At 40.8% G+C, this 15694-nt stretch overlaps 1 protein-coding gene across 2 annotated transcripts in view; it reads left to right on the top strand.

Moving 5' to 3' along the window:
* Positions 1–15694, top strand: part of CPQ (carboxypeptidase Q) — a 468037-nt gene that overhangs the window by 373427 nt on the left and 78916 nt on the right. Inside the window, exon 7 of one of the 2 annotated variants that reach the window (XM_067711715.1) lies at positions 15300–15501. The exons of the other annotated variant lie outside the window; for it this stretch is intronic. Within the exon in view, the coding sequence (XP_067567816.1) occupies positions 15300–15501 (202 nt within the window). The remainder of the gene's footprint in view (positions 1–15299; positions 15502–15694) is intronic. 2 annotated transcript variants of the gene reach the window in all.

Genomic DNA, 15694 nt, shown 5'->3' with positions numbered 1-15694 from the left:
TTCTGAATCACCAAGATAAGGATAGAGCAAATGAAGATGGAAAAAATAATCACTTGTATACAAAGCTTCTGCCTTCAGTTCTCTAAAACTGTGTTAATGCCTAATTAATGACATTCCTATTGTACAAAAATATTGAGAATGCAAATACAACTTCCCAGCTAATTAGTTCATTATATGGAAGTGACACATGTGAAGTAATAGTTTAATGTGGTCTTCATAAAAGCCAGCAATTGTGGACTTTCCCTTAAAATTTTCAAGTGGGATGAAATTCACTTTTCTCATGACTAAGTAAAAAGTGCCTTCCTTATTTGTGTGTATAATACTACCTTCTTTTAGCAGATATTTACCATTGAAGTAGGGTAGTGAGACTTATGTGAGTAAATTATTACTGACAGCGAAACCCAAGGAATGTCTAGAGGTACGGCCACCAGCAGCTGCGAGAGTCTGGACTATTCCTCTCTCTTCTTAAACATGGCTCGAGCAGTTGATGTACGAATAGTGGTGGAAGAAATGTCCTTTTATGTTTCCAGAAACAAAAACTCAGCCATTCACACCTCTTCAGCTAGAACAACAGGATGTCAAATATTGTATTCTCAGATTTAAGCTATAAAATAATGGTGGAGCCTGAGAGAGAGGAGAGGAAACTAAGGAGGGACTTCGTGGGACTGGTTGGAAGAGATTCAGTTCTCTATTTCTTTGATTTAAGGGTTATCAGTTTTAAGGAGTGCAGTTAGGAATAATAAAGCTTTTCAGGAAAAATAGGACTACATTAAATGTACAGTTTTAAAAAACTGACAACGTACAATATCTCGCCCTTTCGTAGTCAGAATCAAAGTCTCTCCGAGTCTAAAGATGGCGCTGGATACCTTTTGGTCCTGAGCAGTGAGGCCTCATGTCGGGGTGACAGGCCGCTTTGTGTAACCTGTGCTCCTTATTTTGACGAGTCGCTAAGGATGCACCTTCAGGGTTGACAGTATGATTATGAGGCATATTGAATATAGGCTTTCCTCTGTATTTCCAGTTGGGCTAAGTTTTGGGGTTTTTTCCTTTTTAAAAGAATTTTAATATTTCTAAAAGTCATACAGCTTCTTTTGAAATTCTAAGGACGCTTTCGACAAATTGTTCAGTACCTGACTAGAGGCCTCCATGACGCATGTTTGGTGACACCCGTCTTCACTAACCCTGAACACTCTAGGGTCTAGTCTGAGCATCTGGCGACTTCTACTGCCTTTCATTGCTTTGCCTCACACGTGAAAATCAGTCTTCTGTGTACATAGAAACTTATAAAGAATTTTAATGAAAATTAGGGGCTCACATTTAAAATTTAGTGATCTATATCGATACCAATGCAAATAACTTAACCAAAGTGTAAAATGAAATCCCAGAGACCATTTGTGTATGAAGACGTTTGTACACAGACAAACAGTGACAACTAATATATGGCACGATTTGTTTCTTTGCCTGGAGTTTGGCAAGTGTCTTCTGGAATGTATCAATAACAAGGTGCATTCCAATTACCAAAATGCTAAAATAGGAGGAAAATGTGATTCTTCTAATCAAGGAAATTTGGTGTTTATCTGTTGAATTTTATAGTGGCAGAAATAGGAGATACAAAAAAAATCAGAAAAGTAGTATTTAAGTAGCTTCTTGGTTCCTGATTTACCTTAGATAGTCCAGTTTCCACCCATTGTCCTGCCATAATTATTGATCTTTCAGTCTCAAAGCTCTCATCGGTTCAGATGATCATTTATATGGCTGTTTTACTTATTAGGCACTCTTGTTGGTGACACTAACAGTAAAAAGTCTCAAGAGAACTGAATAGTTTGGTGTACAATATACCTTTGAATACACGTAATAAATTCATATGATCCTCTGAAAAGCCCTGTTAAATTGGTCTTTGTTGAAGAGGATACGAAACTCAGGGAGATTAAAAATGGCCTGCCAAATTCATTCAGCTGTTATGTTACAGAACCAAGACTGCAATCCAGATGTCCAGGGCAAACGAATTCTAGTGAGTTTAATAATAATAATAACAGGAGGAATGATCACCATCATCATCGTCACCATCATCACCTTAATGGTGAAGCTACCACTTACCCAACAGAGGTTCATGGCCATTGTTTTGTTCCATGTACCACTTTGGCAGTCTGGTAAAGCCTATGGACATCTTCTCAAATAATATTTTTGAATGCATAAAATAAAATGCATAGTATTACAAGGATATGAATTCTATTAAAATGAAGTTATCAAATTTTTTTAAATAAATACATGATATTGGTATGTTTTCTAAATGCATAAAATAATAAGATCTTGCAGTATTATCTATTACTGTAATTTCAAAGTAGTGATGAACATAAAGATTATTTTGAGATTTCTACAATAAGTCTAATATGATATGAAAATATCTGTGATTTCTATTGGTGACAAAGTGACAGGTTCTGCTAATACTACTGTGGTTTGTTACTTACATCCATAATTGAAGGAAATTCTAAATTTCGGTTAGAGGATATTGAAAGTAAAGATGTAATTTTTTCCCACTCAAGTTCACCGACTGCCTCCAAATTTATGAACCGCCAAGGGGTGCCCAGTTAAGAACTCCTGCTTTGAATAAACTGGCAAAATAACTATTATTATCCCCACCTTACAAATGAATAAACTGAGGCCCAGGGTATTAAGTAGCTTGCCTAATATTTTTCACCTAATGGCCGAGAAGCGTATCAAGTGATATTAGCATCTGTGCATCACCTCCTCTAACTTCCCAGTGGCGATCACCATTGAAGTGGGAATCGTAGCATCCACTCCACTCTGAGACAGATGACCCTGTAAGGATTATTACCCTAATCACTTGTATCTCCTTCAAACACTAATGATACCCTTGATGAAGATTGCAGATAACCAAAGAGAAATCTGGGGTGAGGTCTGTGTGCCTGACTAACGGTTTATGTTCAACTTGCCTCAAGCGTTTCTAGTGTTTGGTCTCCCCTAAGTGGTCCTCAGGTGGCTTTTCAGAATGATCATTATTTCCAACGTGTTTGATGCTATTTTCTACTGTAGCCATTTTCCTCTTCTACCTTTAGGTGATTACTGCTGTTGCTTATTAATATTCTCAGATGAGGGAAATTGTTTTTCTCCACCTCCCCTATCTCAGTATACATACCTATTTGGATTTTTTTCTGTAACTGCTCTAATTCCTTAGCCTCTTTTTATCTAAACTATACCTATTAAATTAGCTTAACTCTTCTCAAAGCTAAATTGCCTCATTTGTTTATTATTTTTCCTTCATTTTGTCTGAATGCTTTAACGCTTACAAAGTATGCAAAGCCATTGTTAAAGCTCTAAGTAGTCCCAGGATGCATGTATTAGTTTCTGTAATTAAGTCTTAGTGATGACACCACGTCTTATTTGCCTCACATTGTACTAACTCTAGCGTAACAAACCTTAAGGTTTCTTTTCAAAATTATTTAATATTTGAAAAAATCGATGTATATGACCCCTTGGCAGTTCAGTTGTTAATTGCTCATCCTTTCTCCTCCTGTTAATGGTGACCATTTTATTTTGGCAAATCTTGCATATTAGGGTTTCTCATCTCTGATAGTGAAATGACCATGACATAGGGATGCTACATAAGGATGTCTTCCAGCGCTGTTTTCACCTGAAAAGGAGATTCCTTTTGCCACACAGCTTTGAGAATAAGAGTATCTTAGTATTTCACTGTTGAAGGAATTTTAGAAGTTTCACTTGTATTTAGGTAACTGAAGGGCATTTTTGATTGCTATCACTTTATACAGCCTTCTAGGAAGGATTTATTTTTAGCACATATAATGGATGTTGCAAAAACGTGTATATTTGAAGAGCTTTATAAAATGTACACTAAAGATTCAGCTTTCACCTTTAGCTGTTGAAACTTATGCTTTCTTGAGAAGATTTTTTTAAAAAAAGACATATTCTGAAAATCTGATGTTGCCTTTTACCACCAGCACTAGCAACCATCTCATCATTGTTATCTTCACCACCACCGTCACCCAAAATAGCATCTAGAGGTGTGCTTACAGGGTTTATACATGCATGCATACACACATATGTGTTTAAACACATACATACACGTATTTATTCATTCACCCAGCACATGTTTGTTGAGGGCCTTCTAAGTTCCAGGCACTGTTTTAAACTCTGCCCTCCTCTTACTTCCATTCTTGTGCATCAAGGCTGATGATGTGGATAAATAAATAAAATGATATGAGAACAGCTGAAGAGAAAAACAAGACAGGGGACACAGATAGGGTATATGTGGAGAGAGTGTTTGAATTTTTGTTGGCGGGGGGCAAAAAAGACTTCACTGCAGAAGGGTTTGAGTAAAGGTCTGAAGAAGATAAAGAAGTAGCTCTGTGGGTATCTGGAAGAGAACGTTCTAGGGAAGGTGCTGATGGAGTGTAGGGGACATTCTGGGAACAGCGAGGAAGCCAGAGTACCTGAACTGGTGCAGGGAAGGGATAGTAGCAGGACAGAGGAGCCCAGATCATGTCAGGTCTCATGGGCCATATTCTCTGAGTGAGATTAGAACTCTTGGAGGCTGTTGAGCAGAGAACTAACCTGATCTGAATTAATAGTCTAAAACGATTGCTCTGGAAGCCGGTTTGAGAATAGACTGAAGGAGGACTAGAACCGAACAAGGCTGAATAATCCAGGTGAGAGATTATGGTAACTTGTGCCAGGATGGTAGCAGTGGATGAAAAGTTGTCAGCCTCCGGATATATGTTAAGGAAAGAGCCAAGAGGATCTGATGATGGATTGTATATACAGTGTGAGAGAAAGAAAAGAGTCAAGTGTGACCCCACAGTTTGAGGCCTGAGCAAGTCGAATGGGAGGAGTTGGGTAGAGGGGTGTGAGGAGGGGGTCAGGAGCTCAGTTTTGGACATGTCAAGTTTGAGATATTGGGCATCCACGTCGAGAGGTCAAGTACGCAGCTTGGGAAAAAAAAAAAGACTAGAGTTTAGGGGAGAGGTCTAAAGATAGCCATGGTCATGGATTTTTCTCCATAGAAATGTTCCATCTATATCGACAATACTACTTTCCTTCTCTCGACACCTCTGCCTCCCGTCCAGTGGAAGCTCAGCTTCTGCACTTTCAACACTGGCATTGCTATTTTCGCTCTCCAGGGGATATAAGATCCTCTGGTTCCCAGGGTTAACATTCTCCACAGGTGTCCTCCATCCCATCCTCATGAGACTCATTGGGAGTCACTATCTCTGGGCTGTTCTCTCCCTACTCCTGACTCAGTCTCCATCTCTCCTCTCCTTCCCCCATGGCCATTGTAGCCCCTAAGGGGATTGGATGCACCACCACTCCATTCAATAAGTCAGCTGATTTTGTTTGATTGGAATGGTTTTGTTCAGCCTTCTTTGAGGTTCAATTCAATATTCTATAGACAACTTGAGGCCACTTTAATCATAACACCAAATAACTAGTAACTCTTGCCCCCAGATTCTTCCTGGCCAAGATCATTTCTTCCATTCTTTTGGTGAAATTCAAAAGAATTCTGTCTAGAAATTCAACTGAGCAAGTACTTGGGCATTTCATCAGATCCTAAGGTGCTTCTTGAGAATGTTTTTGGCTCTGCTCATAGATATTCTCTTAAACCCATGTCAGCAGAGGAGGGATGATTCAACACATGGGCGAGATTACAACCAGACTCTTTAATTTTTTTAATTATAAAATTGTAACTTGCCCACATATCCAAATTATATATAAACATATGAATCTTCTTTGAATCAATAATATAGAATATTCACTCATTCAACAAATATTTATTGAGCCCTGTTACATATTCTTGGTGTTGTTTCAGGGAGTTCCCTGTCATCAGGGAGCCTACATGCTTCCAAATATCACATAGGCCATATTTATATTAAAAACGTGTTTATTGTTTATCTAAACTTCAAATTTAACTGAGTATCCTGCATTTTATCTGGTCACTGAGGTCATGTGACAGCTTGGCTGGGATGGATGGTCAAAGATGGCCCAACTTATGGAAGCTGGGGCAGACTGTCATCTGGGCTGCTCTCCCCATGTGGTACCTCAACTAGCCCAGGCTTCTTTACGTGTCAGTCTTAGGGCAGCAAAAGGTCAAGGTGGCAGCTGTAAGGCTTCTTTTGGTTCGTGCTCTGAAGTTGCAAGTGGTTGCTTCGGCCAGAGTCTATTGGTCAAATAAAGGCACAGGGCTGGCCTACATTCAGAGGGTGGGGAAAGAGATTGCACCTCTTGATGAAAGGAGTGGCAAATTCACATTGGAAAAGGGAATATATACAGGGAAGGGAAGGATTTATAGCCATTAAACAATCGATCACAAGTAGTAAACACAGCAGAGAAGTCTCTGCCATCAGGGACCAAACACTATTCTAAGAAGAGACAGACAATAAAGATAAACATTCATTGTTGATACAAAGGAGAAAAGGAAAGCATAATCAGGGGGTTAGGGAGTGTTATCGGGAGTGTTAGGGGAGGTCTTCTTTTATATAAGGTGGGCAGGAAGACTTCCCCAAGAAGAGGACATTCAGCAGAGCCCAAAAGGAAGTGAGAAATATCCAGAGGAACAGGGTAAGAGTCAGAGGAAGGAACAAGTTCATAAGCTTCAGAACCCAAGCATTATTGAGGAACTGAAGGTGGCCGAAACAATGAAAGTGAAGTGGAGAGTAGGAGGAGATGAGGTCAGAGGAGTTATGGAAGGTCAGGCTCAATCTACATCTAGGGCCTTGTAGGCAAATATAAGGGCTTTGCCTGTTAGCTTGTGTGAGCTAGAAGCCACATGCAGAGTTCCAGAAGAGAAGTAGCATCATTTGACTTAGATTTTTTTTTAACAGGGTTACTCTGGCTTCTGTATAGGGAATACACTGAAGAGTGGCAAGGGTTGAAATGGTTGTGAAGCTATTGGCAATACTCTAGGTGAGGGGCAATAATGGCTCGAACTGGGTGAGAATAGTGGAGCTGGTGAGTTGTTGTTGAACAACAGGTCTATTTTGAAAATAAAGCCAACAGGATTTGCTGATAGATTGCATTTGGGGTATAAAAGCAAGAGAGAAGCCAAGAATTTGAGAGGAGTCAAAATGTTTAGACTCAGCAACTAGAAGAATGGATTTGCTGTTTACTGGGTTGGGCCCTCCTTATAAGAGGGAGGCAAGAACAGCAAAGGCAGAAGAAGGCCACGTGATGACAGAAGCAGGAGGAGAAAAGGCAATGAGATGAGGAGCCGTGAGCCAAAGAATAGAGGAAGAAGCTTCTAAAGCTGGAAATGGCAAGGAAATGGATTCCCCCTTAGAGCCTCCAGAAGGAACCGGCCCTGTCAACACCTTGATTTTAGCCCTATAAGACTCATGTCAGACTTCCGACATCCAGAACTGTAAGAGAATAAATTTCTGTTGTTTTAAGCCACCAAATTTGTGGTAATTTGTTACAGCAGCAATAGGAAACTAATACATGATTAGACCTTTAAATAGAGATGCTGAGTAGCTGTTCATTATGAGTCTGAACTTGAGGAGAGAGGCATAGAATGTGAATTGGAGCTCATCACAATACAGGTTTATTTAAAACCATAAAGCTGGATGAGAGCACCTGGCCAAGATCATTTCTGCCATTCTTTTGGTGAAATTCAAAAGAATTCTGTCTAGAAATTCAACTGAGCAAGAACTTGGGCATTTCAAGTACTTGGGTGAGGATAGAGAAATGAAAAACCTTTTGACTGTTTTTGACCACCCCAACATCTAAAGATCAGGAGAGTGAGAAAACCAGCCAACAAATGAGAAGCCATTCCAGTGATGCATGAGGAGACCAGAGAGTCTACGGTCCCAGAAGCCAAGGGAAGAAAGTATTGGCAGGAGTAAGCAAGTGACAAATTCAGCTCCATCAAATATTCACAATTTAGTGCTAAGTGATCTCAATCTTGAATTTTTCGCTAACTTCTCCAAAAATTCTATGAGAGACAATTGATATTTGAGAGTGGGATAGAAAAAGGAGGCACCAGTAATAATCATACCCAGACAAAGGATGTAAATTGGGACTGCCCAGGGCAAACAGAAGCCCCCTATTTGGCTTCTGTCTCAATAACTGTTAAATAAATACAGTTTACTTCCTAAAGAAACATCTTTACTGAAATATGACTTAATATTTTGCTTTTGGCTTTAATTGAGGATCAATATTTAGGAAATAGTGTTAGGAAAGGTATTTCTGCCTCTTTTATCAAACAGTTATTGGAGACTCTGTTCTTTATTATGTTCAATGTTCCTCATAGAAAGAACCATGTGGTAATTCCTCTTAGAATGGAATGCTGGAAAAACTGTTGCTTTTTTCAAGGAGCTGGTGGTATCCTTTCTTTTCCTAGATACTGAGAGCTTCATAGTACATCGTTCTTCCCTCTTACCTTGGTGGCACGAGCTAGAACTGTTATATCTTCAAGTTGCGGTTACAGTATCATGTCAGATTTTCCCAGCTGTGACTTTCTTTCTCCTCAAATATTTCTTGAGTACCCACTATGTGCTGAGCTTTGCTATTTAAGCTACAGGTATGGCAGAGGTCCACACAGATTTGATCCCTGCCTTCATGGCATTTTCTTGATTCTCAAGAGTTTACATACTTTTAAAATATGGTGTTAGTATCTTATAGGAAGCCTTGAATTCTTTTAGGAGCAAAGTAGGTATAAAAGACATATAGAATAAAGCGCAACAGTGCAGTATATTATTCAGATAGGGGTGTGGCGTGTTAGGAATGGAAGGCGAGGGGAGAGGTAGAGCATGAAACCTTGAGTAGAACCAGAGCCTTGAAGCTCCTCACATTTTTCATGAGGTTTCAGACCCACTATTGTGCTTTTGAGAGAAAAGAAGGCACATTTAAGGAAATAAAATGATTTCTAAAGCTGCGTTTAGCATCTTTACTAATAGTAGTAAAGAGTGCTTGATCAAGTAAAGCATTTGAGGATATTGTCATAATCCAAAAATGCTCTAAGTGCTGTCTACTGGCTATAGAGAAAAGAGAATTAATGATTAATTGTGTTGTAATATGATATGCCCTAGGATTGAGTGAATATTTCAGTTCCAGATTATAAAGTAGCCTATTTTTGCAGGACGAGAAAATAAGTACTATATTTTTAAAAGAAATAAGCTGTCTGCTCATAAGAAGAGGAACTCCTTTCAGTTATGACCTTGGCTAGGGATTTAAGGCTGCTGTAGTCTTCCCAGTCAAGAGAAGGGGATTGATTAGAAGTCAACCAGAAAGCACTGTCCTGGCTGGTAAGACCCCACCATCAAAAACAAGAAACATATCTTTATGTTTATTAAGCATGCAACAGTGTCAAAGAAGAAAGGTCAAACAAAGGAAGGGATCCTCTTTTAGACAATTTAGTTCTTACACTTTGATAGCAGCATGATGAGTACAAGAGGAGACAGGGGGATACCATGCGACGGAGGAGGTTGAGAGGGATAGAGAATGATAAAGGCAGAGACAGCTGTTTTCACAAAGCCAGCCGCGTTGGAGATGTCTCTTCTACAACTGCTTATTGAAATGTATATGAAACTAGTAACATGAAACACTTGGGCAATATATTGTGTTAAAGGAATCAAAATTTAATTGTGGAGACTTTGAGTCCCACTGATTCCAACTATTGATTATGTTGCTTCAACGTGCAGGAATAAAATTAAAAGCTGAGCTTGACAACAAGCTGCCATGTAAACCATTTTTTAAGTCTGTCTACCAAATACCCTGGATATTGGATTGTTTTTATTCCTAAAAGAAATGTAAATACAGTCACAGTTCCTGTATAATATACATAAAATTTAGCCTAGGTATATTATTTCTTTTAACCTAGGTTTATGCCATATTTTCAGCCTTCTGACTCACTATTGTTACCATAGTGACATTTACAGAGGGATCGTGTGTTTTCCATAAGTTTAAGGGGTAGCCACGGACCTTAAGTAGCTCAAGAGGAGAATTCACTGAGATCTAGAGTGCTTCAAACAATGCTGTGAAAATTGGATTGCCTGAAAACACAGGTTTGTCTCCCAAGAGAAACCTTCTGTGCACACGCAGAGAATGATAGGGCTGGAAAGGGATCTCCGGAAGCCATTTATCCGGTCCCATCTCCCGGCAGCATGGTGACTAAACCACAATAGGTGTCTGTGATTTTCGTATTAATGTAACTTACCCAAGACTGCCTGTTCCCCCAAGCCACAGCCAGCTTAGCTGTCAAACAAAAATAACTTACGGCACTCCACCTCGTCATCATCCCTTTCCTGGCCCTCCCCTGGGTCCCCAGGGCTGTTCAAAACGGAAAGCTGGGGCTTCCCTGATGGCGCAGTGGTTGAGAGTCCGCCTGCCGATGCAGGGGACGCGGGTTCGTGCCCCGGTCCGGGAAGATCCCACATGCCGCGGAGCAGCTGGGCCCGTGAGCCATGGCCGCTGAGCCTGCACGTCCGGAGCCTGTGCTCTGCAACGGGAGAGGCCACAACAGTGAGAGGCCCGCGTACCGCAAAAAAAAAAAAACAAACTGAATGCTGGAGACTGCCAGAAATAAAAGTCTGAACCTCGGGGTAGACCTGACCAGAAAGTAAAACCTATTCTTGGTTTTGCACAGCAGGGAGAAACCTCTTTACCTATATCCTATCATGACAGGGATTTGAGCTAAAGCTCCGTGAAGCAGCCCCGCTCCAGTTACACCCTTTGAAATGGGAATTCCAGAGTCACTGGCAGCACTGGAGAAGATGATTATAGCAACTCAGCACATGGTCTCATAGGATGATTTCCTTTTGAGAACTCGTTTGTGAGCCTACCACCTGACCAAATAGCATCACCACCATCGTCTGTAAAATATTAACATTTACCGGAGCGGGGGAAATGGTACCGAGACTGATTGCCCTGTGTCGGGGGCGGGGTGGGCGGGAACCGTTTACTTCTTTGAAGATTGAACTGAGGAGGCTACGTGATTAATTCGAATAATTAGGAGTCTCTCTTCCTCGTCAGTTGATTTTGGGGATTGCAATTTTAGTTCAAAACCAAAGACAGGTTACCTAGGTTATGAGAAAATAAAAGCTTTGAAACAAGAAGCTGCATTTGGGAAGAAAGGAAATGTTGAACTTGGGTCTATATTTCCGAAGAAGAATTATCTGGAATTTTATAAAAGCAGAGAACACAGACATCATCCCTGTGTTTATATGAGGAAGTAAGCATTTGAAAACATGCAATACGTATTTTAAACATTGTTCTACTTTCTAATCTTGCATTGCTCCCAAGGATTGCTAATGGTTACCAAATTGTTCTTTGGCAGCGTAAGCTGACGCTTAAAAAAAAGAAAAAAGGCAAAGAGGTGATAGGATGTGATTCTAGCACAGGACAAAGTTATGAATCCTCAACCCTGAGCAGATATTAACTAATCCAGCAATCCCAACCTGGCGGGTAGCCAGGAGCATTTCTCTGCATCGCATTATATCCGTTACATGGCAGTGAAGGACAGTTTCCATGGCTCCTAATAAAGAGATGTTTCTCTTTATGAAGAGAGCAGAGTGAAGGGTTAATAAAGCATTCAATCTCTAGAAGCAGGTTTCTCCCTACATCCCATAACCAGGAGGATGGATATCTTGTTTTGTGTGCTCAGGTGGGTTGAATGAAACCAGCATGGCTCTGCTCTGCCTTCACTAGCTATAATCAGCTTTTCAAATCTACACTATGTCCCCAGTGACTGATGGCACAGTGAGGAACATGTTTGTGACCACACATTCCTGAGAAGCAGCAGTTCTAACAGCCCAGTGACCCGACTTATTCATTCCTGTTTCTTTGTGCAGAGACATTTTGTTTTCCAAGCTCTTTGGCCATGTGCTAACGATTAGACAATGACTCCATAAATGAGGAGAAAAAACGGTGTCATGGACGGTGGGTGGTTTGTTTTCTTAGTTCTTTATTGAAAACATATGGAGATGTTTATATATAAATAGACAACAATAGACTGCTGCCATCATGTTAGCAGCAGCTAATAAAATTCTACATGAATAGAGATCTAACTTGTGTCTGCCTACTCCAGAATTCTGGTTTACTGAGATCTGCATATCCTATCTAATTTGGGTTGAAAAGATGTTTTATTGTTTTACTTTTTATTCCTAGTTGGAAGGAAATGGTGGACCAAGGGTTTTGTCCTTGTTTTTGTTTTTGTTTCATTCTTCTCTTTGCTTAATCAAATTACTTCGTTAGCAGGGACAATAAATTCTGTCCAATCAGACCTTGTATTGTGATCACGCAAAAATATTTTAAACTCCATACATCTGTTTCACTACAGTCTTTGTATTTTTGAATTAGAAGTGAGGACTTGTGGCCCAACAGCTGGAAACAAGCAGCAGCAGACAGGGCAGTGGAGGGATTGAGAACACAGGCTTGGGCAGGCAGACCTCCGGGTTTGAATTCTGGTAACCACTCACTAGCTAGGTAACCTTGGGAAAGTTAGTTAACCTGACTAAACCTCAGTTGCTTCATCTGTGAGATGAGAAATGTGGCACTTATAGAATGATGGGGAGCATTACATGGGATAAGCTGTAAAGCCTTTCATACAGTGTCTGGCATATAGGAAGCACTGCAAAAAAGCTACATATTATCATTGTAAGCAGCTAACAGAATGGTTTATATGGAGGCCATCCTTGAAAATCTGAGAGGTACTGATGTTTAGTGGTAAGACCAGTAACAGCAACTATTGATCAAGTGCTCGTTATACGTTGGGGTCTACATTGCACTCTTTCTTACAACTCCATGAACTGGGTACCAGTATTATCCCCATTTCATGGCAGGAGAAACTGAGGGGTTACACAGACTGCCCAGAGTCACAGAGCCCATGATTGGTTAATCTGGTGCACAAACCCAGTCTGAATAACCCCAGAGTGCATACTTGTTACCACTCTGCTAAAAAGGCTGCCACGCAGACAGCGTCTGGCACCTTTGAAACCTCCTTTATTTACATTATTCTCAACATTCCCATTAACATCCTGGCATTGCACGGTACCATTCACAAACTGTGGGGTGCCCTGTCCCAGGGACATCTGTTCATTTGCAGTGGAAGAGGGTCAAGAAGGCTTTAATGCATATTTTGTTAGGAGCCCTGACACGTTCAACTCGCACACCACTTTCACTTTTGGTCTACAAATGTCTTTTCTTTGAAGACCCTCAAAGCTCCATGTGCCCAGGCCCATTGTTCAAGCCTGGAAAAGAGCATTTGTCCCAGCCTACAGATGGAGAAGCCAGAGGCCAAGGTGACATGACATGGGGACAGAGGGAGAGGCCAGTCACTCCCCTCAGCAGCCTAGCATGTCCGTTGCTGAGTCAGGAATGGAGTCGAGTGGGTCCAGGGCTGTGTCCATCTCACCAGGCTGATGGCCAAACTACTGACTAGCTCTACTTTTAACTAAATTGTATATAGTTAGGAGCAAATTGCCTAATTTTCTTGTTGGAAGGATGGGATCTTCCAGAAATATGGGAATCCTCACATAGATTACCCAACTGTTTTTATTTGCAGATATATTATGTTATTTCTTTTCTCATTTTTACAGGGCAGGGAGAGAATTTGGGGCGGGGGGCAGCAGGGCACATAAGGGGACAGGGTTAGGACTGCCAAATTCATGTCAACTTGCTCACGTAGCACCAATGTGCTCGTTGAACGAGCCCTGAATGTAAGACATTAATGCAAATATTTTGCATGTTATTAACTCTAATGATGCTACCGTCATGCAGTAGCCACAGCTGAAAGCAGAGGTGGTACGTTTTATCATAAATGCCTTGGGTCTTTCTCTGATAATCACCATGAAGACAGAAATTCCTTAGAAGTGAAAGTGGAAATATGAACAGACTTCTGCTTTGTTAACCTTCTCATCATCAACAACAACAAAATGATATCCCAGGGCCATGAAGTTCAGTCCTTTAAATGCTGGCAACATCCTCCTTTAGAAACGAAGGGTACTGTTCTTGCCCTTGTAACAACAGTACCCTTCCATGGCAGCAGTTAGGAAGTCATTGTAAAAACATCTCTGTTCTACAGAAAAAAAAAATGTATGCAACCCTGAAATTGTTATGTTGTAAGTGAAAAATCATTCTAATTCAAAACAAGCATGGCCTACTACTTCCTCCCTCCCATGCTAGTGGTGACAGGGTGGAGTTTTGGAAAGCACAGAATTTCAGACCCAGCTCTCTCATTTGCCAACTGTGTGACTTTGAGCAAATCACTTGACTTCTCTGATCCTCAGTTCCTTTTCTATAAAACAGCATCAACCATAAAACTGCTCTGTCTACTTTATGGATTATGGAAGAAGATCAAAGGAGATTGCAAATATGAAAGCTCTCTGAAAGCACTGTAAAAATATTATTATTGATTTTTACTAGGTGAATAATGAGGATGACAGCTTGGGAATAACTCAACCGAGGTAGTATATGGTCAGTCTGGAAGAAGTGAATGGGTCCTGGGAAATAGCTGGCCAGGCCAGTTTGAAGGACCTTAAACTTGCAAGTCTTAGGGCAGTGTGGCAATTTAGCTGTGCAGTCTGGTGAGAGGCTCTTATATTCTAAGCTCTTGCTGTGACAATACTGGCTACGTGGAATCACTGTGTGCTTTCTTACCAGACTTTATCTGGAAAAAGTTTACACACTAGTGGCCTGGCAGAGTTGCCGGGGTTTAGATGCTACAGCTGTACCCCAGAGAGATCAGCATTTCAAGTGTTGTTCTATTACCTCCCTCCCTGGGGATTCAACAGATGGAACAACAAGGGAATCAGAAACCCAACACAAACCTGTCAGTTTGATGCCTTTAAGCTTTCACAGAATTCACAATTAAAATAAGATAGAATATCCATCTAGGGGGAAGAGGTGCAGAGAAATAGGCCCACAGATTACACCTTTTTTTGTCTAAGCACGGCTAATACTATCCGGAGGTCCCCACCATATAAAAGGAATTGTATCTGGTGCAAGGTAGGCTCTTAAGAAAATTGGTTGAAAGAATATTATTGCTAGTAGCAATAATTGAGTAATTTTTATATGGAGTTTTATATTTATTTTCACTGAATTTTAAAAAAAACCTTCCAAGTCGATTCAAATTCGGCAGATTCCAAGATGAGTCATCTTGCATCTCAGAACTGTTAGGTAATATGCAGACTGGATCCTAAGTCAAGCAGAGCAACATGTGCTTTGGCAACAACTGGTGAGGAGATAAAGTATTTGGTTATTGTTTTTTTGATAACTTCCAAAGAGAAAGCAGAGAAGCAACAAATATGACCCAAACACTCCTCTCTTTTGTTAAGGCAAATATTTCCAACTACAGCCTCGTGATGGAGTCTGACCTGGGGACCTTCTTACCCTCTGGGCTGCAGTTCACTGGCAGTGACAAGGCCAGGGCCATCGTGGAGGAGGTCATGTGCCTGCTGGAGCCCATCAATGTCACACAGGTCTTTAGAGCTGGAGAAGGGACAGACATTAACTTCTGGATCCAAGCCGGAGTACCTGGTAAGAGCAATAGATGAAGTTGGGGTTCTTTACTGCTACCAATTTAAACTAAAATTTCTGTTCTGACGTGCCACAGTAGATACTTGTAGGTCATTTAAAATATGGAAACCCTTAGGGCTTCCCTGGTGGCGCAGTGGTTGAGAGTCCGCCTGCCGATGCAGGGGACACGGGTTCGTGCCCTGGTCCGGGAAGA

The sequence above is a fragment of the Pseudorca crassidens genome, chromosome 17 (genome assembly GCF_039906515.1).
Source record: "Pseudorca crassidens isolate mPseCra1 chromosome 17, mPseCra1.hap1, whole genome shotgun sequence".
Classification (NCBI taxonomy): Eukaryota; Metazoa; Chordata; class Mammalia; order Artiodactyla; family Delphinidae; genus Pseudorca; species Pseudorca crassidens.
This window is presented reverse-complemented; position numbering and strand designations above follow the sequence as displayed.